General features: G+C 43.9%; 1 protein-coding gene across 1 annotated transcript in view; it reads left to right on the forward strand.

The window, feature by feature from the left end:
- Positions 1-26,734, forward strand: part of ADAMTS3 (ADAM metallopeptidase with thrombospondin type 1 motif 3) — a 357,250-nt gene that overhangs the window by 297,812 nt on the left and 32,704 nt on the right. Inside the window, exons 16-17 of the mRNA XM_075351241.1 lie at positions 1,327-1,407; positions 22,991-23,154. Coding sequence (XP_075207356.1) covers positions 1,327-1,407; positions 22,991-23,154 — 245 coding nt within the window. The remainder of the gene's footprint in view (positions 1-1,326; positions 1,408-22,990; positions 23,155-26,734) is intronic.

The raw sequence follows: 26,734 nt of genomic DNA on the forward strand, positions 1-26,734 counted from the left end.
ATCAATAATGCAGCATAAATCAGTCACCCACTGGAATACAAGTCAGTTCTGTAGATAATGACCCAAATGATAAAATTAAAGAGGGGTAACCACAAATTGGGTACAAGTAAGGGAGGCGTTGGGACTCTCATGGGTTTTGAGGTCAATACATTTGATTCATTACTTAGTGGCAGCCTATGCCATAACTACTGAAAGTAGGAAAAAGCTGAAGAGCAAAAACGCAATAGGATCTTTTCCATTATAAAGGACAATTAAGTACCGGAATTGCTTACCTGGTAAAGTTGTCTATCACCAAACAAGGATAAAGCCTAATATTGTCAGCTACTGCAGTCCCACAGATTAAAAAACAATGAAATGCCATTAGAGAAACAGTATGTGGGTCGTCTGCGCTGCTGATGGAGTTATGAAAGAATTGTTGAAGATGGTAGTGAAGAAGAAGTCTGAAGGCTTTGAAACGCGTCGATAATAAGACCGCATCAAGTCTACTTTGTACCCTGGACAATTCTTTCATATTTCCTTCAACACCACAGATGACCCACCTGCTGTTTCTCTTCTGGCATAACTTGTGAAAGGTTAGGTTTTTCATTGTGTGTGATCTTTCCACATTGCCTGGTATCCTAACATATATATTGGAAAATATAGAACGTACATATAAGGCCTAAAATGTTTTTGCTGAAAAAGTGATGTTTTGATACACATCCTCAAAGTGCAATGCCTTCTAGTATTTGTGTATTTTCTATTAGAGTTAGGGATCGTCAATAGAAGTAATAGGCTTTGTCAGTGATTTAATTAAAAAATAATCTGTTTAAGGGAAAACAAGAGGAGCTTTCACTTTACCTAAGGGAGCACGAAACATCTCCCTGTATGAGTCAAGAGAGTCTAAAAACACTGTTGGTAAGTGACATCTCAGATCATAAGAGATGTGAGATGATGACTGTAGGCATCGGCAGTTCTTACCAAGCATTGCTTTGGAACAGACAAAATGTTCTTTTTTCATAACCCTGAAACCATTGGAAAATTTCACAAAACTCAGCAGATTAGCTATTCTGAAAGATTTTCTATGACAATAAGAATGAACATTTTGTCGGTTTGTTATTTTCCATGTGAGCACTGGAAACAACAGACTTTAGCAAACTTAACTTTTTCTTCTGATGAAAAAGCAAAACTGCCATTCCTCAAAACGTAGCAGCAACTAATCTTTTTTCCCCCTCTTTACAGCTTGATGCAGAATCCGTATTGGAAAGCTTTATATTTATGTAATGCTATGCTGTGCTAACCTGCTTCTTCTCCTTTGTTTTCTTCTGCTTGATCACAACACATGGATAGGCTACCTTAAGATGTTTGACATCCCTCCTGGTGCTAGACATGTGTTTATCCAAGAAGACGAGGCTTCCCCTCATGTTCTTGGTAAGTCTTTAATTCTGGATTTGATAAAATCCCAAGAGCAAGATCAATATAAAGAATGATACTCAAAGAATGATATTGTACTGTGATGGCACTTTTTCACTTAATTGTATGTATTTTTGGCACACCATTTTTGCAGTAGGGTTTTATTAAAAAATGTATCCTGATTGGCAGCTACAGCTTTAACAGTACAAAGCAGGCTGAATAATGAATTTACAGTGAATCTCTGTGTTTGATGTAATGGTATTGTTTGTAACTCTTATCTCTCTTCTTTTGAATGATATCTTAAAGGGAACCTGTCACCTTTTTCATGCTGCTCAAACTGCAGGCATTAATCAGACCCTGGCTGCATGAGGAATAAAGAAAATAAACTTTAAAGAGGTCCTTTGCTACTTATTTTTCAAAGTCACATCAATATAATGTTGAGAAACAAGGCTTCTCTCAAATACCTTGTGTTGCCAATAGTGAATGTGAGCGGTGCTATTGCGGTTCGTTCATACCCTTCTCATGACCCCCTAGGGCTCCGTGATGTCTGATGTCCGGTGATGTCACTTCAATTTCCAGTTGACCTGACATCACCGGGGCCTACACCAGTCTCCCTCAGTGACTGGGCTGTGGGCGGTGTTTCACCGCACATCACAGCCCAGCATCTCTCCTGCTTGTGGCAAGGAGATGCTGGGCTGTAATGCTGAGCTGTCATGAGTGGAGAAATGCCGCCCACAGCCCAGTGACTCAGTAAAACTGGGGCCGGCCGCGGTGATGTCACATCAACTGAAAGCTGACGTGACATCACCGGATCCCTGAGGTCACGGAGCCCGGTGGTCACGAAAAGGGGATCAGCGGACCGCAGTTGCGATGCTTACAAGCACTATTGCCATCACAAGGTATTTGACAGAAACCTTGTTTCTCAACATTATATCGATCTGGCTTGGAAAAATAAGTAGTGAACCACCTCTTTAAGGATCCAATTAAGGACTATAGCTGGAGACCTGACTAGTCTGACGAGGGTCTTCCCTGTACTGCTGACAGGTGGGTGACAGGTCTCTCACACCATGTACACAAGTGTGCAGCCAGAACAGCATGAATCAGAATACAGGGTCCCTTTAAGCTGATTTAGGACCAGTTACAGATTTGACTTTAATTAATTTCTAAATCATCCTAAGAAAGCATTCAGGTGAAGAGAGAAGAGTTACAAATCCCACCATTAGAACTAGGTTATGGATTTAACTGGTAACTCGTTCTACAGTCTGCTATGTACCGTGATTCCAAGCAGTGCTTGTAAAAAGTCAAAAATGTAAAAAAAAAGCCTATTGCAAAAATCTTTTATAGTCATGCAGTTAAGTTAAAAACGTAAATAAATAAAATTTGCACCCAAAGGTGTCTTTAAGCTTTAAAGGTGTTTTTAATGATCCAGTTGGTGTGTAGTCATCATTTGTATTATATACATTGGGTTTATTCACATGGGTCAGATTTCTTTACAAAAAATTCTAAAACAAATCTACACATGTATTTGGTCTTCATTGGAAACGTCAGGATATTGGCTACTAAAAGAGATGTTCCTGCGCATCTTGTTCATGAATGCTCTGTCTTACTAACTGTTCCCAGGAACCCGTATTACAATGTATATTCACATACAATGCTGCCTACAATACAGATCATTTAGAAAATACCTTTCAAAGCTTTTCTATGCAAAATGTTTTATTTTTTTCATGTAATTGCACATATACTATATAGACTTTAGGTGATGTGATGAATTCTTCTAACATTTGTTCTGTTAACGTCTCAACTTTTTGCCATTATTATGCTTTATGTAGTGCAAACTACAGCCTACATCTGTTGCTTTTGTTTAAGAACAGGCATTCTGACAATTTTATATCATAGTTTGGTTTATATTGGATGTTTAAAGAAATATGTGGTATTGCCAAATGTATCCAGATGTGTGGATCCCGGATCATGTTGACATGGATAGATTTTCTTCGACTTTTTTTGTACAAACTCTAGTTTATATATACAGTGATGGCGAAAAGTGTTGGCACGCTTGAAATTGTTAAAGAAAAAGAAGTATTTCTCCCAGAAAATGATTGCAATTACACGTTTTGTTATACGCAGATTTATTTAATTTGTGTGTATTGGAACAACACAAAAAACGGCAGAGAAAAAAAAGAAAAATGTACATAATTTCACACAAAATTCCAAAAATTGGCAAAGTTGTAAGGTACCCTCAACTTAATATTTGGATGCACACTCTTTGGACAAAATAACTGCAATCAATCACTTCCTATAACCATCAACAAGCTTCTTACACCTCTCAACTGGAATTTTGTCCCACTCTTCTTTTGCAAACTGTTGCAGGTTTCTCATATTTGAAGGCGCCTTCTCTCAACAGCAATTTTAAGATCTCTCCACAGGTGTTGAATGGGATTTAGATCCAGTCCCATTGTTGGCCACTTCAGAACTCTCCAGCGCTTTGTTGCCATCCTTTTCTCGGGGCTTCTTGAAGTATGTTTGGGGTCATTGTCCTGCTGGAAGGCCTGTGATCTAGGACACAAACCTAGCTTTCTGACACTGGGCAGTACATTGCGACCCAAAATATTTTGGTAATCTTCAGATTTCATTACGCCTTCCACACAGACAAGGCAACCAGTGCTCATTCTGCTCTCCATGCTTAGTGTGGCACACACAGACACACAATGCAAAGATTGAGTCAACGTCTCCCATTTTTTTCTGGTTTCAGATGTGATTTTCAGATTCCCCGCACTTGTTACTTGCCACAGGTGAGTTTGAATGAGAATCACATAAGCATGAAACAAAGCTACTTAACCACAATTTTCGAAAGGTACCAATAATTTTATCATGCCAATTTTGGGGGCTTTATGTAAAATTATGTCGAATTTGCCTTTTTTCTCTATTTTTTTTTTGCTCTGTTCCTGTACCCACAAATAAATTAATATGTGTTTAACAAAACATGTCTAATTGCAAGAAATTTATTGGAGAAATACTTCATTTTCTGGAACAATTTCAAGGGTGCCAACACTTTTGGCCATGACTGTATTCTGTATATATTGAATATAAAGTCTAACTTCACTCAAAACCTAAAAATTCAGGTAGGACTGCAGTTATATTTTTATCTAAATGCTTGTACACGGAACAAAAATATAAATGCACCACTTTTCTTGGTATGCCCCACCTGTGAGGTGGATGGATTATCTCAGCAAAGGAGAAGTGCTCACTATCACCTCCTTACTGTGAGGATATAGTCATCCTCTCTTTTGTCACACCTAAATCTTCTGATTTGGAGGAAGGATTTGATTTATTGCACAATTTACACAACATTTCAATAAGAATAAATGTAAAAATCTTTGCCAGCAATGTCTACTGAATTCATTTACACTTTCTTTACAACAATAAAATTTATGGAACCTAATAAACATTAGACAAACACAATTCACAAATATAATTTGTTTCCTGGACTCACTGCTTTTACAAGTAGCAAGGTGAAGTCGAATGTAAGTTTCCAGCTTTTGTCAACAAATCTGGCAGAACTGACCTAACTGCTTACCCAGACTTTACGTGCAACCTGTAGATGAGAAATTTGGTATCTACCTAATCGTCCACCTAACCTTCCTGTATCTGATATTTCTACTTTATTTAAAGTAATTATTAATAAATGTACTGTTTGGACAAAAGTATTGGGACATTATGTAGGAGTATTTATGTAATTACATTCTAACTCCATGTGCATTAAAAAAACATTCCTATGAATATTTTTTTTTTTCATTAAACATGTTTATAGCTGCATTTAGTATATTGTGAGAGTGTTAATATACTCACCTACCACCGCTTTCTTCAGAATCCAGCGTCAATCTACTCCACTTCCCTGTAACTTTGCTGCAGTTCAGACTATCTGGATCACTCTATGGTCTGTGCCAGGAGAGAATGTAGAAATCATGTGGCCCCATAACAGACGTTATAATTGCCATACTACCCCCTCCCCCCCAAAAAAAAAAGTGAATAACATTCAGCTGGGTCACTTGAAAACATATCTCACAACCTTACAGCCTTTACAAAGTAATTTTCTTCCTATTGAAATTGCTTGATTCCCCTTTCATTGCATCTTTAAAGTGTGATGCCAACAAATGTGCCCCATATACACTATATGATAACTCCACAGTGAATTCCTCCACAATACCCTCCACACGCACAGTATGATGACCCTTCTGTACCCACCATTAGAGTTGAGCGGACTTCTAATAATCCGGGTCCGATACGGAAACCGGACCCATGTATGTGAATGGGGAGCGGATCTGAGAGAGAGAGAGAGGAGAGAAGAGAGAGAGAAAGAGAAAAAAAAAAAAAACAGATCCGGATCGTGCAGCCGGATTCCCGCGTCCGGGTCGGACCCGGATCGGACGCTGAAACCGCGTGGATCCGAATTTTTAAAGTTCGGATCCGCTCAACACTACCCACCATCAACTACCCCGGCAAGGTATGATGGTGACCACAATAATAATAATAATAATAATAATTTTATTCATTTATATAGCGCTATTAATTCCATAGCACTTTACATACATTGGCAACACTGTCCCCATTGGGGCTCACAATCTAGAGTCCCTATCTGTATGTCTTTGGAATGTGGGAGGAAACCGGAGTACCCGGAGGAAACCCACGCAAACACGGGGAGAACATACAAACTCCTTGCAGATGGTGCCCTTGGTGGGATTTGAACCCAGGACCCCAGCGCTGCAAGACTGCAGTGCTAGCCACTGAGCCACCGTGCCGCCCAATACAGTATGATCCCCAACTGTGACCCCCACACAGCCCTCCATGTAGTATAATGGGCCCCACACGTCATGACACTGTATAATGAATATATTATAGTTAGCCCCACATAGTTCTCCACATAGTATTATGTACCCCCATAGTGGTCCATATAGTATAATGGATCCCGCAGTGCCTACATAATAATTCACACCATAATAGTGCACCCCATAGTCCTCCTTATACTATAATGGGCCCCACATTGCCTTCCATATAGTATAATGCATCTCACATAGTTATCCATATAGTACAATGTGTCCCACATTGCTTTCCATATATTATAATGCAAGCCCTATTATCCTTCCTTTAATATAATGACCCCCCCATAGTCCTCTATATATTATAAAGCACCCCATAGTCCTCCAAATATTATAATTCACCAACCATAGCCCTCCATATATTATATGGCACCCCTATAGTCCTCCATGTCTTGTAATGCACCACATAGTCCTCCATATAGTATAATGCACCCCCATAGTCCTCCATATATTATAATGCACCACCATAGTCCTCCATATATTATAATGCACCAACATAGTCTATATTATATTATAATGCACCCCTCATAGTCTTTGTACTCACTGATTTAAAAAAAAAACAAAAAAACTCGCTTTTCCTTTTTCCCCCCACTGCTCGGGTCTCTGCAGTGGTGAGTGTTCTGTAGCTCTGCACATCTTGGCACAGTGGGCATGCAAAAATTATGTCATTGCGCCCCTGCACTGAGACGTCAGAGTGCACAGACAGTGGGAGAGTGATGCAGGAGGGAGCGGACAGTGGAGCACTCCCTCTGTCATCATTGTTTTAAACTGTATTGGCATCCGCACTGCCAGTACAGTTGAAAGTGTGACGCCTGGTGGTAGGCTTGGTGCTGATGTTAGCTCCGGGCCCCCCAACTCACAAGCCCCACAGCAACTACGTAGTCTACCACAATTGGCGGTACATCACTGCTCTCTGCTTGAGCCGGGAGTCTCTTTTACCATATAAGTCTAAGGATCCTGATTTGATGCTTCATAGGCTTACATTGTACAAGCCACTTCTGGGCCATGCAGAGCGCGATGTGAAATGGAGAGTCTGCAGAGGGGAGATGCCACGGAGTAGAACAACGCTAGATACCTTAGAGAGCAGCTGAAGGTTAGAATATTAATACACTCAGACTTCATTACAAATACTTAATGAAAAAAATATATTCAAGAGAGTGCTTCTGTAATATAGTGCCATGAAAAAGTATTCATACTCCATGAACGTTTCCACATTTTTTATGCTATACCCACAACCTTAAATGTATTTTATTATTATGTTATGTGATATACCAACACAAAGTAGCATGTATTTGTGAAGTTTAAAGGAAATGAAACCTGGTTTTCTAAATCTTTTTAAAATAGTAATCTGAAAATTGCAAAGTGCTTTTGTATACAGTCCATTGTAGTCTGATACCCCTAAATAAAATCCTCATTGATCAAATGCCTCCAAAAGTCACCTTATTAGTAAATTGAGTCTACCTGTGTGTAATTTATTCTCCGTATGACCACAGCTGTTCTGCGAAAGCCTCAAACGTTTGTTTGCAAGCTTTAAGGATCAAACATCATGAAAACCAAGGAACACACCAGACATTTCAGGGATAATGTTGTGAGAAGAGTACAGCATGGTTAGGTTATACAAAATAGCCCAAGCTCTAAGCTTCTCATGGAGCACTGTTCAATCCATCATCCAAAAATGGAAGGAGTATGGAACAACTGCAGTCCTACCAAGACATGGCCGTCCACCTTAACTGACATCCCAAGGTGAGCAGAGCACTAACTAGAGAAGCAGCCCAGCGTCCCTTAGTCACTCTGAAGAAGCTGCAGAGATGCACAGTTCTGGTGACAGAATCTGCCTACAAGACAATTATTAGTTGTATACTCCACAAATCTGACCTTTATGGAAGTGTGGCAAGAAGAAAGCAATTTTTAAAAGAAAGTCATGAGAAGTCCTATTTGCAGTTTGCAAAAAGCCATGTAAGGGACACAGCCAGCTTGTGGAAGAAGGTGCTCTGTTCAGATGAAACCAAAGTAGAACATTTTGGGCTAAATGCAAAACTAACACTGCACATCATCCATAAAACAGCATGCACACTTTCAAACATGGTGGCAGCATCATGCTGTGGGGAGGCTTTTCTTCAGCAGGGACCGGGAAGCTGGTCAGAGTTGATGGGAAGATATATGAAGCTAAATACAGGGCAATATTTGAGGAAAACCTGTTAAAGACTGCAAAATACTTGGGATTTGGGCTTAGGCTCCCCCTCCAGCAAAAGAAATGTCCTAAACATACTGCCAGAGCTACAATGGATAGTTTTTATCAAAGCATATCTATGTATTTGAATGACCCAGTCAAAGGCCAGACCTAAATCCCATTGAGAATCTGTGGCAAGACTTGAAAATTGTTCTTCACAGATGCCTCCATCCAATCTTATTGATCTAAAGCTATTTTGCAAAGAAAAATGTGCAAAAATTTCAGCTTCTAAATGTGAAAAGATGTTTGAAACATACTCCAAAAGACTTGCAGCAGTAGTTGGACCAAAAGGTGATCCTACAAAGTATTGACACAGGGGGGCTGAATACAAATGCACTTCACAATTTTCAGATTTATATTTTTTAAATACTTAGAAAACCATGTATCATTCTGTACATTTCACAAATACTTGCTACTTTGTGTTTGGTATATCATATAAAATCATAAAAAATAGCTTTTACGTTTGTGGGTGTAGCATAAAAAAATGTGGAAAAGCTCACGGGGTATGAATACTTTTTCATGGCACTGTATATAGTTAGTACCCCTCTGCAGTAGTCTCCTTTTGGGAAAGCTTTGTTCCAGATGTTGTTCTGCATCTGAGGATGTTGTATGTCCATTCATACAGAAGAGCATTTGTGAGATTAGACCTTGTTGAGAGGGCCTGGCTTATAATTTATAGTTTACCTTCATCCCACAGGTTTTAGATGGGGCTAAAGTCAGGGCTCTGTCTGGGGCTGTCAAGTTCTTCCACACTAAATTCTCCCGAACATGCTTTTATGGACCTTGCTCTGTGTATTGGGGCACAGTGAGAAGGAACAGAAAAGAGCCTTTCCTAAACTTCTCCAACAAAATGAGAAGTAAAATATTGTCCAATAAGTCATGGGATGCTGAAGCATTAAGATTCTTCTTATCTGGAACAAAGGGGCCTAGGTCAACCCTGGAAACCATCTTACAACCAAATGTAACATCTGGCACAATGTAGTTAGGCAAGTAATGTTGTCCTGGAATTAACCAAATCTGGACTCGTCCATCAGATTGCTTGATAGAGAAGCGGGATTTGTCTCTTCACAAGACATGTTTCCAGTGTTAGTACACTTTAGAACACTGGCATTATGCTTGGTGATATAAGGCTTGTGTGCATTTTGTTGGGCCATGCAAACGTATGCCATGAAGCTCCTGGCACACAGTTTTTGTGAGTTGATAATGTCAGATGAGATTTGGTATTCTGCAGTCATGGAGTCAGCAGAGTATTTGTAGCTTTTATACATCATCTGTCTCAGCACTCAGTGACCCCACTCTGTAATCTTACTTGGACTGCCACTTCATGGCTGATTTATTAACATTCCTAAACTGCTTCACTTTTCAATTACACACACTCACAGCTGAGTGAAATGCTGAGAAGAGAAGACATTGAATGAACTGCACTGATAGAATGGTAGTGTCCTAATACAGTATCATCCTCAAATTCATTCACAAATGTTTGTAAAGGCAGACTGCATGGCTACTGGTTGGATCTTACACACTTAGGGGTACTTTGCACACTACGACATCGCAAGCCGATTGCAGCGATGCCGAGCGCAATAGTCCCCGCCCCTGTCGCACATGCGATATCTTCTGATAGCTGCCGTAGCGTACATTATCGCTACGGCAGCTACACATGCACTTACCTGCCCTGCGACGTCGCTCTGGCCGGCAACCCGCCTCCTTCCTAAGGGGGGCGGGTCGTGCGGCGTCACAGCGACGGCAGGCGGCCAATAGAAGCAGAGGGGTGGAAATGAGCGAGATGTAAACATCCCGCCCACCTGCTTCCTTCCTCATTGCAGGCGGGACACAGGTAAGGAGATGTTCCTTGCTCCTGCGGCTTCATACACAGCGATGGGTGCTGCCGCAGTAACGAGGAACAACATCGTACCTGTTTCCTGCAGCGACATTATGGAAATGCCCGACACTACACCGAACGTACAATTTCGACACTTTTGCGCTCGTTAATCGTAGTAAAATGATTCACATACTCCGATGTCGACAACGACGCCGGATGTGCGTCACTTTCCATTTGACCCCACCGACATCGCAGCTGCGATGTCGTAGTGTGCAAAGTACTCCTTATGGTAATGAGACAGAATGAAAAACCTCAAATGGGTGTGTCCCAATACTTTTGTCCACAGTGCACATGCAAAAATCAGCATAATCAGACCTATGTCTTAGTTTGACTACCACATTTCAGCCTTAGTCAATGCTAATTGTATACTGTTTAAATGAGCAAAGTCTGGATGGGAATGATTCCACGGCTACTGATCAGAACAACAAAAAAAGAAGAGAAGGAGAGATCCAGCGGACATATGTAATCGAGGGTACAAGGATTTCTTGTCGGCTAAAAATACCTTTATTATCCAAAGGCTTAAAAACAAAAAAAAGTGACATCACTTATAGGGCAGGTAATAGGATGATTATCGACAAAGAACTACGTGTTTCGGCACTATTTTACCATTTATTTATTTTTATATTTCATTTTTTTTAATCAGAACAACATTGTATTATGGGTCATGGGTTCTGTACTTTTTTGTGCTACTTCCATATAGTTCTGCCTTCGGTCCAGTATTGAAAACTTTAGCAAAATAAAATCCTAAGGTTTCCAGATTTTCCATCAAAAAGACATTTTCTTGCTGGAAAATGACCCATGTCATCTGCTAAAATGCATTTTATGTAAGAAAATGGGAACATCATTCATTTTAATGTAATCTTAATCTGATATTTTGAGCCCAGGCACACAACGTATCTCTTCACCCTGTACTGAATGATGTATATCCTAGGACATGTAGGTGAGCAGATGGAAATGATGTAAGCTAGTGTCTCTAATTTTGTCAAGGTCAACCTGCTGTGTACATTGTGTGGTGCTATGAATATATATATATTTATATAATATGTGTATACACAGTACAGACCAAATGTTTGGACACACCTTCTCATTCAAAGAGCTTTCTTTATTTTCATGACTCTGAAAATTATAGATTCACATCGAAGGCATTAAGACTATGAATTAACACATGATGAATGAAATACTTAACAAAAAAGTGTGAAACAACTGAAAATGTGTCTTATATTCTAGGTTCTTCAAAGTAGCCACCTTTTGCTTTGATATCTGCTTTGCACACTCTTGGCATTCTCTTGATGAGCTTAGTTACCGGATATGATTTTCACTTCACAGGTGTACCCTGTCAGGTTTAATAAGTGGGATTTCTTGCCTTATAAACGGGGTTGGGACCATCAGTTGTGTTGTGCAGAAGTCTGGTGGATACACAGCTGATAGTCCTACTGAATAGACTGTTAGAATTTGTATTATGGCAAGAAAAAAGCAGCTAAGTAAAGAAAAACGAGTGGCTATCATTACTTTAAGAAATGAAGGTCAGTCAGTCCGAAAAATTGGGAAAACTGTGAAAGTGTCCCCAAGTGCAGTGGCAAAAACTATCAAACGCTACAAAGGAACTGGCTCACATGAGGACTAGAGTTGAGCGCGGTTCGAGGTTCTCCAGTTCGCGGCTCGAGTGATTTTGGGGGCTGTTCTAGATCGAACTAGAACTCGAGCTTTTTGCTAAAGCTCGATAGTTCTAGATACGTTCGAGAACGGTTCTAGCAGCAAAAAGCAGGGCTTTTTACAGCTACAGTGTGCAGGAGCCATCACTGGCAGCCTGCCAGAAGCTGGTAACCAAGATAAACATCGGATATCCAAGCAAAGCGCTTTGGTTAGTAACCCGATGTTTATCCTAGTTACGTGCAAGAAGCCCACACTTCCCCGCTCAGCTCACTCCGCCCCCTCCTGCACGCAGCATGTACACACACACACACGTCCCCAGCCATGCAGTCCACGACACTGACGTCCTCCTGGCACTCTGCACACATGGTCCCGCTCGGCTTACCTGCGGTGATGAAGTCCCGACCTCAGCGCTGTCACTGTCCTCCATGGCCGCCGCTTGTCACATCACGTTCTCTCGCTTCCGACCCGAGACTGACTAGCGGTGACGTCACGGGCCTCTCGCGATACTTGGCTGTGAAGGCGGCGGTCATTGAACTCAGTGACAGGTGCTGTCAGCAGTGCAGGAGATCAGCGCAGGTAATGTACCTCGCTGACAGCAGCACTTGTCATCCCCTGCAGTGACCTGGGCTGACCCATTGATGTTAGCTCAGGTCACTGTACTGTTCTCCCAGCCAATGGGGAACATCCTGCTCTTCATTGACTGGGACAGTGTGGATCGTCATGGCAACCCCTTGGATTACACCAGACCAGGATTTGTTTTTCTTTCTAATAAATTGGTTAAAGAGGGAATGTATTAGGGAGTGTTTTTTCAAATAAAAATGTGTTTGTCGTCTATTTTTTTTTATTACTGACTGGGTTGGTGATGTCGGGTATCTGATAGACGCCTGACCTCACCAACCCCAGGGCTTGATGCCAGGTGACATTACACATCTGGTATTATCCCCATATATTACCCCGTTTGCCACCGCACCAGGGCGCGGGATGAGCTGGGGCGAAGCACCAGGATTGGCACATCTAATGGATGCGCCACTTCTGGGGCTGCTGCGGCCTGCTATTTTTAGGCTGGGGAGAGTCCAATAACCATGGACCTCCCTAGTCTGAGAATATCAGACCCCAGCTGTCTGCTTTACCTTGGCTGGTGATCCAATTTTGGGGGGACCCCTACGTGTTTTTTTTTTTTAATTATTTATTTAATTTAAAATAACAGCGTAGGGTTCCCTCAGTTTTGGATTACCAGCCAAGGTGAGGTTGCCAGCTATGGTCTGCAGGCTGCAGCCGTCTGCTTTACCCTAGCTGGCTACAAAAATAGGGGGAACCCTACGTCATTTTTTTTTTCATTTTTTTGGCTAAATACAAAGCTAAGCACCCCTTAGTGTCACATGAAAGGCACCAAAGGGTGCAAAATTACAAAATGCAGGAGAGTGGGACATTATGTGTCTTTCTGACATTATAATGACAGAAAAGACTGATATGAAGTGCACAAGCACAAGAAAATCACCAGAGCGCTCTACGCTGTGAAGAGCAGTAGAAAATTGCACTAGAGTGAACATGTGACCGCCTGATGTAGGATGAAGCTATGGATCCTGGGTAAATTTATGCATTTACCCTCCTTCAGTTTTTTTGCAGTACACAAAAAAAACGGAAGGCACACGCATGACAAACACATGACATACGGACCGTCTACGGAACGGAAACGGATGCCACACGGATGCACCCGTGAAAAAAAACGGACTGTTTTTTGCAGACCGCAAAAATGGATCGGTCGTGTTAATGTAGCCTTATTCTGATCTGCCGTTTATAAACAGCAGGCAGAAATAAGTGAATAACGCCCCCCAGCGTCAGAAAATCTCCGAGGTTTCAGGGCTAGCTGAGACCCTGGAGATCATGATTCAGGATGGTTTTTCCGGTCCCCGCTCACGTGATCACAGGTATACACCGTACACCGATGATCACGTTACAGTAAATGACAGCGCCGGTAAAAAATTATTTATCTCCCATCTGGCATGAACAAACATGATAAATCTCCTCCCCGGTCTCCTCCGGTCCCCCGGTGTCGCCAAAGTGCCCCCCTGATGCCCTTCCAGAAATCCACGATGGCCGCGCGCACAGCAGCGCGCCGGCCGCATTCACCCTACTCCTCTGATTTCTGTCGCATGTGCCATGACACATGCGACAGAAAACTCCTCCTCAGGCCCTGCCAGGTCACCCCCTATAACCCCACCGGTGTTCCCCGGTGTCCCACGGTACCTGTGCAGCGTTGATCCCCCCACGGCCCTCTCCTTCACAATAGACGCTGCCGCATGCACAGAGCGGCTGTCAGCTCAGCTTCCTGTGTTCAGACACAGTGAGTGGTGGTTATGCATCTGTAAGCTAAATGGGCGGCACAGTGGCTCAGTGGTTAGCACTGCAGTCTTGCAGCGCTGAGGTCCTGGGTTCAATTCTCACCAAGGACACCATCTGCAAGGAGTTTGTATGTTCTCCCCGTGTTTGCGTGGGTTTCCTCCGGGTACTCCGGTTTCCTCCCACACTCCAAAGACATACAGCGCTGTGGAATTAATAACGCTATATAAATGAATAAATTATTATTATTACTGCAATGCCCTGCTCATGAGGTAAGGAACATAATTGATAAGGAGAGCTATATACTACATTTCCAAATGGAGGGATTTGCTTTAATAGTTTCCCTGCTGAATGACTACCAAACATGAGAGTCCGTTATACGCTACAAGAAAACACATCTAAATACCGAGCTCTGTTGTTAAGTATTCATTCAGCTGGATAACTGGACTTAAAGGGGTATTCCATCTCCAAGATCCTATCCCCAATATATAGTAGGTGGAATAGCAATAATATCAGCAAATACCAATATTTGGAAATGTAGAATAGTTCTCCTGATTAGGCATGCCCTTACCTCATGAGCAGGGCATTGCAGCTTTGGTAGCAACCATTACGACATGGACTCTGCTGCTGTGGACCCGGGGAGAGTGAGTGCAGATTCATTGCACCCACACTCCTCACATGAAGGGTCTGCACTCCTAGAAAATGGGGGATACATTCCCTGAGTGTCTCCCCCCCATATTCTAGACGGTCCAGAGTCGTTGTGGGACCCCTTTATTTTTTTTCTTACAATAAATTGGTGAAAGAGGAAATGTTTTGGGGACTGTTTTTTCAAATAAATTTCTTTTGTCGATTTTTTTTTTGTTAGTACTGACACTTTATGATGTTGGGTATCTAATAGACGCCATGACATCACAAACTGCTGGGCTTGATGTCAGGTGACCTTACAACTAGTATCAACCCGATTTATTACCCCGTTTCCCACTGCACCAGGGCACGGGATAAGCTGGGGTGAAGCGCCAGGATTGGCGCATCTAGTGGATGCACCACGTCTGGGGTGCCTGCGGCCTGCTATTTTTAGGCTGTGAAGGCCCAATAACTATGGACCTTCCCACCCTGAGAATACCAGACCACAGCTGTCCGCTTTACCTTGGCTGGTGATCCAATTTGGGGGGACCCTACTTTTTTGTGTAATTATTAATATTTATAAAATAATTATAAAAAAAGAGCCTGGGGGGACCTCCACATTGGATCCCCAACCACGGTAAAGCTGCCAGCTGTGGTTTTCAGGCTACAGCCGTCTGCTTTACCCTAGCTGGCTATCAAAAATGGGGGGACCCAACGTCATTTTTTTTTTTAACTATTTTTTAAATAGAAAAAATTAATGGGCTTCCCTGTATTTTGATTGCCAACCAAGGTAACGGCAGGCAGATGGGGGTGGCTACCCATAGCTGTCTGCTTTATCTGCGCTGAGAATCAAAAATACCGCAGAGCGCTACGTCATTTTTTTTAAAGATTTATTTTTACAGCACTGTGATGTCCAGCAATCAAAATACAGGGAAGCCCATTTTGTTTTTAGTTATTTAAATAAATAATTAAAAAAAATATATATGGGCTCCCACTGCGTTTTTTGTATTGCTAGCTAAGGGTAATCCAAGCAGCTACTGGCTGCTAACCCCCACTGCTTGGTGTTACCTTCACTGGCAATGGAAAATCCAGGGAAGCATTTTTTATTTTTTTTGCCAAAAAACTACAAAAAAAGGACGTGAGCTTCGCCATATTTTTGTATGCTAGCCAGGTATAGCAGGCAGGTGCTGGAAGAGTTGGATACAGCGCCAGAAGATGGCGCTTCCTTGAAAGTGCCATTTTCTGAGGCGGCTGCAGACTGCAATTCGCAGCAGTGGGGCCCAGAAAGCTCAGGCCAACCTGTGCTGTGGATTCCAATCCCCAGCTGCCTAGTTGTACCTGGCTGGACACAAAAATGGGGCGAAGCCTACGTCATTTGTTTTCTAATTATTTCATGAAATCCATGAAATAATAAAAAAAGAGCTTCCCTTTATTTTTGGTTCCCAGCCGGGTACAAATAGGCAACTGGGGGTTGGGGGCAGCCGTACCTGCCTGCTGTACCTGGCTAGCATACAAAAATATGGCGAAGCCCACATAATTTTTTTAGGGGGCAAAAAACTTCTGCATACAGTCCTGGATGGAGTATGCTGAACCTTGTAGTTCTGCAGCTGCTGTCTGTCTGTATGGAGAAGAGCAGACAGCAGCTGCAGAACTACAAGGCTCAGCATACTCCATCCAGGACTGTATGCAGAAGTTTTTTGCCCACCAAAAAAATGATGTGGGCTTTGCCATATTTTTGTATGCTAGCCAGGTACAGCAGGCAGCCACGGGCTGCCTCCAACCCCCAGTTGCCTATTTGTACCCGGCTGGGAACCAAAAATATAGGGAAGCCCGTTTTTTTTAATTATTTCACTTATTTCATGAAATAATTAAAAAACAAATGACGTGGGCTTCGCCCCATTTTTGTGTCCAGCCGGGTACAACTAGGCAGCTGGGGATTGGAATCCGCAGCACAGGTTAGCCCGAGGTTTCTGGGCGCCTCTGCTGCGAATTGCAGTCCGCAGCCGCCCCAGAAAATGGCACTTTCATTAAAACGCCATCATCTGGCGCTGTATCCAACTCTTCCAACAGCCCTGAAGCTGGGTGGCTTGTTGGGTAATAATGAGTTAATACTAGCTTTGTTTTACTAGCTAGTATTAAGCCAGAGATTCTTAATGTCAGGCACGTTTGACCCGGCCATTAAGAATCTCCAATAAAGGGTTAAAAAAAAGACACCACACAGAGAAAAAATACTTTAATAGAAATAAATACACAGACACATTAGAGACTCCATCTTTATTACCCCCTGTCAGCCCTCCACGATCCATGGTCTTCTGTCTTTCTCGTTCAACAAATGCAGCTCTGCTCCATCACTGCTGCATGGGGGAAGACGCTGCTTCCCGTGCAGCCTTCACTCCGTGAGTGATCAGTGCTGCTGGCTGTCAGCGGTAACGCTGACAGACGCGTTACCATAGCAACGGTGCTCCCGGAGCCGCGGTTAGCGGTGACGTCACCGCTAACTGCGTTGCTATGGCAACGGTGATCTCCGTTAATGACCGGCTGTGTCAGCCGGTCCCTAACGGAACGGGGAGTCGACCGTGTGGTAGAGCATGTCGCCGGTACACGGCGATACACAAATGTGCACTGTGTACCGGAGAGATGCACTCGCAGGTCCTACATGACACATCATAGTCATGTGACCAGTCTGTAGCCAATGAGATAATAGCCACGTGACTGGTCACATGGCTATTTTGACGTCACGATAGGTCCTGCATCACTGCTGGCAGTGCTGGTCACCGGGAGGATTCAGCGATCATCGGATGGAATAGCGGCAGGAAACAGAGTGCAGGAGGGATCGCGGGGACCGGTAAGTGTTATGGCAATGTTTATTAACTGTATGTGTACATTTATAATGCGTTTTTATGTGTTTGTGATTGCCTCCCATTATATCCTATTGGTTCGAGTTCGGTTCGTCGAACGTTCGACGAACCGAACTCGAACGAGACCTCCGTTCGGCGAACCGAACTCGAGCCGAACCACGGCCAGTTCGCTCATCTCTAATGAGGACTGCCCCAGGAAAGGAAGACCAAGAGTCACCTCTGCTGTGGAGGAAAAGTTTATCTGAGTCACCAGCCTCAGAAATTGCAGGTTAACAGCAGCTCAGATTAGAGACCAGGTCAATGCCACACAGAGTTCTAGCAACAGACACATCTCTAGAACAACTGTTAAGAGGAGACTTTGTGCAGCAGGCCTTCATGGTAAAAGAGCTGCTAGGAAACCACTGCTAAGGACAGGCAACAAGCAGAAGAGACTTGTTTGGGCTAAAGAACACAAGGAATGGACATTAGACCAGTGGAAATCTGTGCTTTGGGCTGATGAGTCCAAATTTCAGATCTTTGGATGCAACCACCGTGTCTTTGTGCGACACAGAAAAGGTGAACGGATGGACTCTACATGTCTGGTTCTCACTGTGAAGCATGGAGGAGGAGGTGTGATGGTGTGGGGGTGCTTTGCTGGTGACACTGTTGGGGATTTATTCAAAATTGAAGGTATACTGAACCAGCATGGCTACCCCAGCATCTTGCAGCGGCATGCTATTCCATCTGGTTTGCGCTTAGTTAGACCATCATTTATTTTTCAACAGTACAATGACCCCAAACACACCTCTAGGCTGTGTAAGGGCTATTTGAAAGAAAAAACCAGGCCGCAGCCAATATAGGAGGGAACAAATTATGTAAGACCAAGAAAGAAAAATTCCTTTAAAATATAACCTTTAATATAATGTTTAAAAGTTATAAAAATTTTTACCAAAGTGTAACGCTCACCCTAATAGTGTAGGGACAATGAAACAATTAATTAGCCAGGGGGAGGGGAGGGAAGATGTCCCTATACTAACCCTCCAGTCACCCTACCTAGCAATGGAGGGTATGACGCCCTAGGGTTGTGGCGCCCCCATTCACCGATGGGAAACCCTAGAGTAACCCTGGATAGCCCTACACTACACTACTATGTGCACAAAGTGAATTAAAATAACATATTAATAGAGGTAGTCTGTAACGCCTGCCTGGATCAACAGACTCAGGTGGGATATAATGGACAGACTAGAGGGAAGCCACTCACCAAGCAGGACCCCCAGAACCCTGAAACCCTTTAACCCCTATACAGGGATTTGGAATTACACAGGGCCCTGGAGATCACTACCTGTGGAAGGCTGCAGTCCGATGAGAGTAGTCATCAGGCAGGGTCAAACCAGGAATAGCAGAACAGGGACAGAATCAGCAGACAAGGACGTAAGCAGAAAATGTAGCAGAGGTCAAATCCGGATCGGGCAGCGAGGTACAAAAACAGCAGGCAGAAGGGTAGTCAGAAAACACGCAGAAATCAGCACACAGGTATCACAAAACAGAATAGGGCGGATCAGGAGCCAGGAAATCAGAACTATCTCTGGCAGAGGTGAGCAGACAGAAGGGGAGCTAAGAAGGGTGTGGTGTCTTCCCATTGGCTGTAGCTGAACGCTGGCAACTTCAGCTGGAAGACACACGCCACCCACAGTCAGCCAGTGGTACTGCAGATCCCAAGACAACTCAGCCCAGTGGAAGATCGGAGCCTGCGCCCACCGGTGCCGCTGGCATCGATTCCTCTCCCATCACCAGCACCATCCACGGCAGGAACACAGCGTCGCCTGGCGATCGGAGCAGAAGTCGCTGGAGCGGACTCCGGTGGTGACATAACATAGTCAACATAATAGTGACTTATCTGGCCAATTGTATCAGATCCTCATGACGTCGTTCTGACGCGTTTCTCCCTTTTCGCTTCACAGGGTTCATCATCGGACAATTGTAGATAGAGTCCAGGATTAAAGTTTCATCCTAGTGGTAGCCAGAGTCCAGGTGCTGTGAGGAGAATCCCCCTCCCTCCTCACAGCACCTGGACTCTGGCTACCACCAGGATGAAACTTTAATCCTGGACTCTATCTACAATTGTCCCCTGATGAACCCTGTGAAGCGAACAGGGAGAAACGCGTCGGGACGATGTCATGAGGATCTGATACAATTGGCCAGATAAGTCACACTATTATGTTGACTACCTCTATTAATATGTTATTTTAATTCACTTTGTGCACATATTAGTGTAGTGTAGGGCTATCCAGGGTTACTCTAGGGTTTCCCGTCGGTGAATGGGGGCGCCACAACCCTAGGGCGTCATACCCCCCATTGCTAGGTAGGGTGACTGGAGGGTTAGTATAGGGACATCTTCCCTCCCCTTCCCCTGGCTAATTAATTAATTGTTTCATTGTCCTTACACTATTAGGATGAGCGTTACACTTTGGTAAAAAAAAATGTATACCTTTTAAATGTTGTAAGGGCTATTTGACTAAGAAGGAGAGTGATGGGGTGCTACGCTAGATGACCTGGCCTCCACAGTCACCAGACCTGAACCCAATCAAGATAGTTTGGGGTGAGCTGGACTGCAGAGTGAAAGCAAAAGAGCCAACAAGTGCTAAGCATCTCTGGGAACTCCTTCAATACTGTTGGAAGACCATTTCCGGTGACTACCTCTTGATGCTCATCAAGAGAATGCCAAGAATGAGCAAATCAGTAATCAAAGCAAAAGGTGGCTACTTTGAAAAACCTAGAATATAAGACATATTTTCAGTTGTTTCACACTTTTTTGATAAGTATTTTACTCCACATGTGTTAATTCATAGTTTTGATGCCTTCAATGTGAATCTACAATTTTCAGAGTCAAGAAAATAAAGAAAACTCTTTGAAGGAGAAGGTGTGTCTAAACTTTTGGTCTGTACTGTATATGTATATATATATATATATATATATATATATATATACATATATAAAAATATATATACAGAAAACAAAATCAGTCGCCAGTCAAAAAAATTATGATTCAGTTCTAATACTTGTGACTAATAAGCCATTTAGAGGTTTCCTAACCTTTTCTGCTATACTGTTTCTGAGGCATCTGAGGACACCCATGTGAGTGCCAGCTTACTGTGACTGCAACTTTTTTTTTACCAGAGAAGTGGCAGCCAAAGTACAGCTTGTTAACTTCACCAAGTCTTACTAATCTGGTAAAGAACTTTAAATGACTTTGCTGCCCTCTAGAGGCACGAGTTTTACACAAAAACAGTCATCCCATACCAGAGTTCATGTATTACACTTACATGTTCATGTACCATACAAGTTGGTGTGTTTTTGAGGCAAGCTGCACACAAGAGTTAGCTAGTATGGACATTTTCAGGGATCCGAAAATTGGAATTAGCTAGAGAAAAAAAATCCCTCCTAAAACTTATATATTAAACAATGATCAGCTGTGATGCTGTGCAATGGGTTCCCCAAGATGATTTGTATGATGGATTCTCGCAATAGCTTTGCCCCCATGGTCACATGAGTCGTGTTAAACATCAGATGATCAGTCACCGCAGGATTGCTTAATCAGTTCCTGGATAGAGGCTCCGCGTACATAAGGGATCAAATGACATCAGGCAGGACACAACCACATGGTAGATCAAAAGAGAGACAATTTACTAGGGTCAGCCTACATTGATAAGGGGCGCCATTATTGCTTCCTAGGATGCCACTATCGCTTCTTATGGTGCCAACCTTCACGACTAGCTAGGGCTCAACCCTAGGAACTCTTCAGGGACAGATTTAGATAGCACAAGTATTTTGGGACATATACCTCTTCTGTCTTTTGTCAAAAAGAATCCCTATGCATAGTCTAGGACATCTTTATGTCCACCTCTTTTTAACTAAGCACTGATTGGTTTTGTTCACATTTTGCATTTTGTTGCTATTTGTATGCGCATTTAATAAAATGTATAAGGATTAGGAGTTAGGCGGGCTTTGCACGTTGCGACATCGCATCGCAAGCCGATGCTGCGATGTCGCACGCGATAGTCCCCGCCCCCGTCGCAGGTACGATATCTTGTGATAGCTGGCGTAGCGAACATTATCGCTACGCCAGCTTCACATGCAGTCACCGGCCCTGCGACAGTCGTTATGGCCGGCGACCCGCCTCCTTCCTAAGGGGGCGGGTCATGCGCGGCGTCATAGCGACGTCACACGGTAGGCGGCCAATAGCGACGGAGGGGCGGAGATGAGCAGGATGTAAACATCCCGCCCACCTCCTTCCTTCCATATAGCCGCCGGCGGCAGGTAAGGAGATGTTCCTCGCTCCTGCGGCTTTACACACAGCGATGTGTGCTGGCGCAGGAACGCGGAACAACATCGTACCTGTCGCGGCAGCATAATTATGAAAAAGTCGGAGCCTGCACCGATGATACGATAACAACGCTTTTGCGCTCGTTAATCGTATCATCTAGGATTTACACACAACGATGTCGAAAGTGACGCCGGATGTGCGTCACTTTCGATTTGACCCCACCGACATCGCACGTGCGATGTTGCAACGTGCAAAGCCGCCCTTAGTTGCAAACTACACACAAGAAAGAACACATTTCCCCAAACTATCCAAATAAATATAGCATATAATATTATTATTATTATTAGTTTCTGTATTATATATATATATATCATGAGCTGAACCCGAAGATCTAAGACTGTTTCTATGTACACAAAAGGCCTTTTTCTCTAAAATATTGTCCACAAATTTGTCTAAATCTATGTTAATGAGCACTTCTCCTTTGCTGAGATAAGATAATTCATCCACCTCATATCAAGATGCATGATTATTGCATAGATACACACACACACACACATATATGTATATAGTATAGTATGTATTTGTTGTATTTTTATGTCTTTATTGATATTTGACTTTTATGATTTTGTTGGTTTCCTTGTCCTTAAACATATAGACTCCTGCGTCTGCGTACATTATTTTTATGTGTAAAACATAATGCTATCTTGTTTTGGATAGCATTAATGTATTTATGACATTGCATGACACGTAACGCTTCTCTGGGGATCTACCATGCGGGTCTGGTATTTATGTAATTGAGAGTTTGTTGCACACAATTAAATAGATGTTTTCTTCTGTAAGCTATCAAAAACCAGGCAACAGGACATTACATTCTGAATGGAAAAGGTGAAGAAGCCAAGTCTCGGTCCTTCATAGATCTCGGTGTTGAATGGGAATACATAATTGAAGATGACATTGAGACTGTACACACTGATGGGCCATTACATGATCCTATTGTGGTGCTGGTAGGTAATAGTAGTTCTCTTTGATGGGGACCTCTCAATTCTTATATACTGGAGTTGGCAGAGCAGAGTATTAGGGCTGTTAATGGAGAATGAAGCAATCGGGTACAATTAAATTAATGATTTTCCATTCGACAACTAACCTTACCCTTCCCTTCATCCACAGTTTCTCCCATCCCATATTTGAACTATAGAGACAGATTTTTGTACTACCTATTTAACTTATCATGTTGAAATTTAGGAACTAAAAGGATGCCTTCTGAAATCACTTCCTTGGGAATCAACAGAGTTTTTCCTGCAAATACCGTACCTATGTGTATAAAAGCCTATCATGGTGCCATAGTGCCAAACCAATAATGCCCATATAATGAACTCAATATGATTAATTTTCCCATTACACCTGTGAGTACTATAGGTCAATATACACAATCACATATAAGCCAATGAGCTACTGTATAAAGGAGTAATAAATAGTTTAAAGGTATTGCAAACAAAAAATGTAGGCATTCTCAGTGATATCCCATCAACGTTACATTTATTCAAGTACAGACTGTAAAATGCAGATGACGACATCTGGGATATGTCTAGTGTTCTCGTGCAAAAGCCTAATTTTCATTTTCCACTAATTGCAGTAATAAATATTACTGCATAGAAGATTACCACCGTCTGCCTGGTACACATAGGTTGATCATCTTCAGTAGCCTGTGTTTGTCTCTGCCACTGCAGGTTGATCCCCCCCATATATTTTTTCCTCCGTCTCCCCTGAGGAACTCTCTATATTGAGAGGGAAACACGTCGGGAGGACATTCCTTTTGTATTTCTGGTTGTGGGGCAGACATCTTACTTAGGTGCTGCCCTTGTCAGGGCGGAAGTCCATCTACGGGGCACGACAGGGGTTATTTTACTACACTTGTCCACCCTGTCCTTCCAGCCTGTGACCTCTTTCTCCTGGACCGGTGTGCAGTCCAGCCCATGGATGAAGCTTGGGTGAGATCCAACCTATTTGTTGCCATGTGGCATGTTGTTATTTGCACTATTTATGCACAAGCACTTTATTACTAATTTTATCCGTTGTTAGATTAAAAGTTATGTTTTAGTCCCTGCTATTATTGTATTTGGATTGATAAGACTAAACTGGAGCTTATTGACAAGTAATATCAGCTCTATGTTCACAGACGCCAAAATGAAGCATATAAAAAAATAACATTGTAACTATCATGAAATGTGAAGGAGGTTCTGTTATGTTTTGGGGCTGATTTACTGTATCTTGCACAGGGTAACTTGAATCTGTTCAGGATACAAAGACATATCAAGATTGTCAATGCATTATGGAGCAAAATGTGCAATCCCGTGTCAGAGAGCTTGGTCTGAGTCACCAGATTTTGGCTCCTCCAACACGATCATGGTCCAAATCACAGAGCTAAAAATATCCAAGAATGGCTAAGAGGAAAACATTGGACTATGCTGATGTGTCTTCTATGAGCCCTGATCTAATTCCGATTGAACATCTGTTGAAGGAACTGAAATATGCCATCTGGAAAAGGCACCCTTCACACCTGAGACAGCTTGAGCAGTGTGTAAGGGGTGGACGGACCCCTTGCACGGAGGCGCAGTTTCCCCCCTGAAGATACCCCACGCTGGGGTAGCTAAAGATGTTAATTGTGTTTTACAGTATTTACGGGTTTCCCCCCCCCTAGATGTCAGGGTGGGACAGCTGTCCCCATAGGAACAGTACAGGAGAGAGGAGGAGCCGGACAGTCTAGGGGGAGGGTGGGAGGTTGCTATAGAAAAATCAGGAGGAAGGAGGTTAGTTTCTGCTGGGACGGGGGAGAAGGAGCAACAGGGGCAGAGTGTGGGAGCGACTGTGGCAAATAGCTAGAGAGAGAAAAAGGAAAGTGTCCTGATCGGGAACCAGCAGTGTAAAGGTGGGACCCGAAGATGCCTAGCCGGCAAAGCAGAAGTGTGTGGGTCACGTCTGTAGTAGCCGGAGTGTGAGCCTAGGTGAAGGAAACAAGAGTAGCCAGGCAAGGCCCCGGGACAGAGAAAACAGGAACAGTTTCCCCGGCAGGAATTGTGATTTGACGCTGCAAGATTTGTGTACCGAGACTGTTTGGAAGCTATGTGTAATAAAATGCCTTTTGGTTCAGCTGATGCCTGCCTGCGGAGTTTTCCTGAGTCTGTCAGTGTGCTCCTGCCATCCACACTCTGCCCCACACAACATTCCCCTGTCCCCATAGTGACGGCTGTGCCGGGGGTTAGCCTGATACATGAAGCGGCCATCACAGCGACTCCCGAGGCACCCCCGGCACACCGTTACAAGTGGCGTAGTCGGCAGGATCCGGCAGGACTATCTGCGGAGGGTCCCGATCCAAGAATGTGAAGATCAAGTGGTGCCTAAGGCGTTGGACCAGTCGCAAGACGGCGCTAAGATGGCCGCCGTCTTCACGAACACAGTGAGCGCGCGGAAAATTGGCGCCAAACGAAAAACCCTGAGCTGGCCGGCGAAGAAAAAGAAGTGCAGAGTGCGCCGCCCAAAGAGGGGAGGTACTGGCCCCAAGATGCTGCTGAAGACTAGAGACGTGGGCGGCGTTACAGAAAAAAAGAGGCGTCGCCTATGCTGGGTCGACCTGGTGAGTGAGGCTAGGGGTGGAGTGTATACAAGAGCGGGAAAGGAAGGCCCGCCTCCACCTTCCCCGGTGCCTGTACAGGAGACGCCAACTCAGCAGCTGGCACTAAGTAAAATGGAGACGCAGACGAAGAAGCGAGCTGCAGCGGGCGCGCTGGTGACAACCAGCCTGGGAAGAGGACCCCGAGGCAGAGCGTAGCCGAGGAGGCACTTACCATAAAGTTACTGGCTGTGCCAGGAGGTCCGGAGCGGCCCGCAAAAGTTACGTGGGTCACTTCGTGGGATGCCGTGACCGGTGAAACATCCACGGAAGTCCGGGCCACTTACAAGACTCAACTGCAGCCGGGAAGCGAAACACTGGGAATACCCCTCCAGAGTCCGGAGGTGGTTACGCCAGCCAAGGTAGGACCTCCAACCCCCACAGAAGTTCCGGCCCCGGGAGAGCAACATGTCCCGGAGCTTGAAGAAGATGAGTGGGGATTTTTCTGGGAGCCGATAAAGCCGGTGCCCCCAACCCGACGACAGTCCCCGCCGCCTGAGATAGACCCGGTGCAAGAAAGGCTTCTGGCCGAGACGTGGCCAGAGAGATGATGGCCGGACCCCTTAGTGAAAAATTTGACCGGCAGTGTAGCATTGGCACCGTGGTCAAGTTTAATCAGGCCGAGGGATACGGGTTTATAGAAGATGACGAGACCGGGGATAACTTCTTTTATAATCGGGTCAATCTGGACATTGAGGGGTTACCCCAACGTCTCCATACTCTGTGCCCGGGGGAGAAAGTGAAGTTCCGGAGAGAAGTGGGATGCCGGGGCCTATTTGCCGTAGGGGTGACCCGGATGCCCACTGCCCAGGAGGCCGCGCAGTGGCAACAGGAGATCGAGTGGGAGGAATGTCAGTACCGGAGACGTACGCAGCAGAGACCGGTGCTGGCTGAAGTTTGTCGGCCAAGAAACACTC

The sequence above is a fragment of the Anomaloglossus baeobatrachus genome, chromosome 1, assembly GCF_048569485.1.
Source record: "Anomaloglossus baeobatrachus isolate aAnoBae1 chromosome 1, aAnoBae1.hap1, whole genome shotgun sequence".
Lineage (NCBI taxonomy): Eukaryota > Metazoa > Chordata > Amphibia > Anura > Aromobatidae > Anomaloglossus > Anomaloglossus baeobatrachus.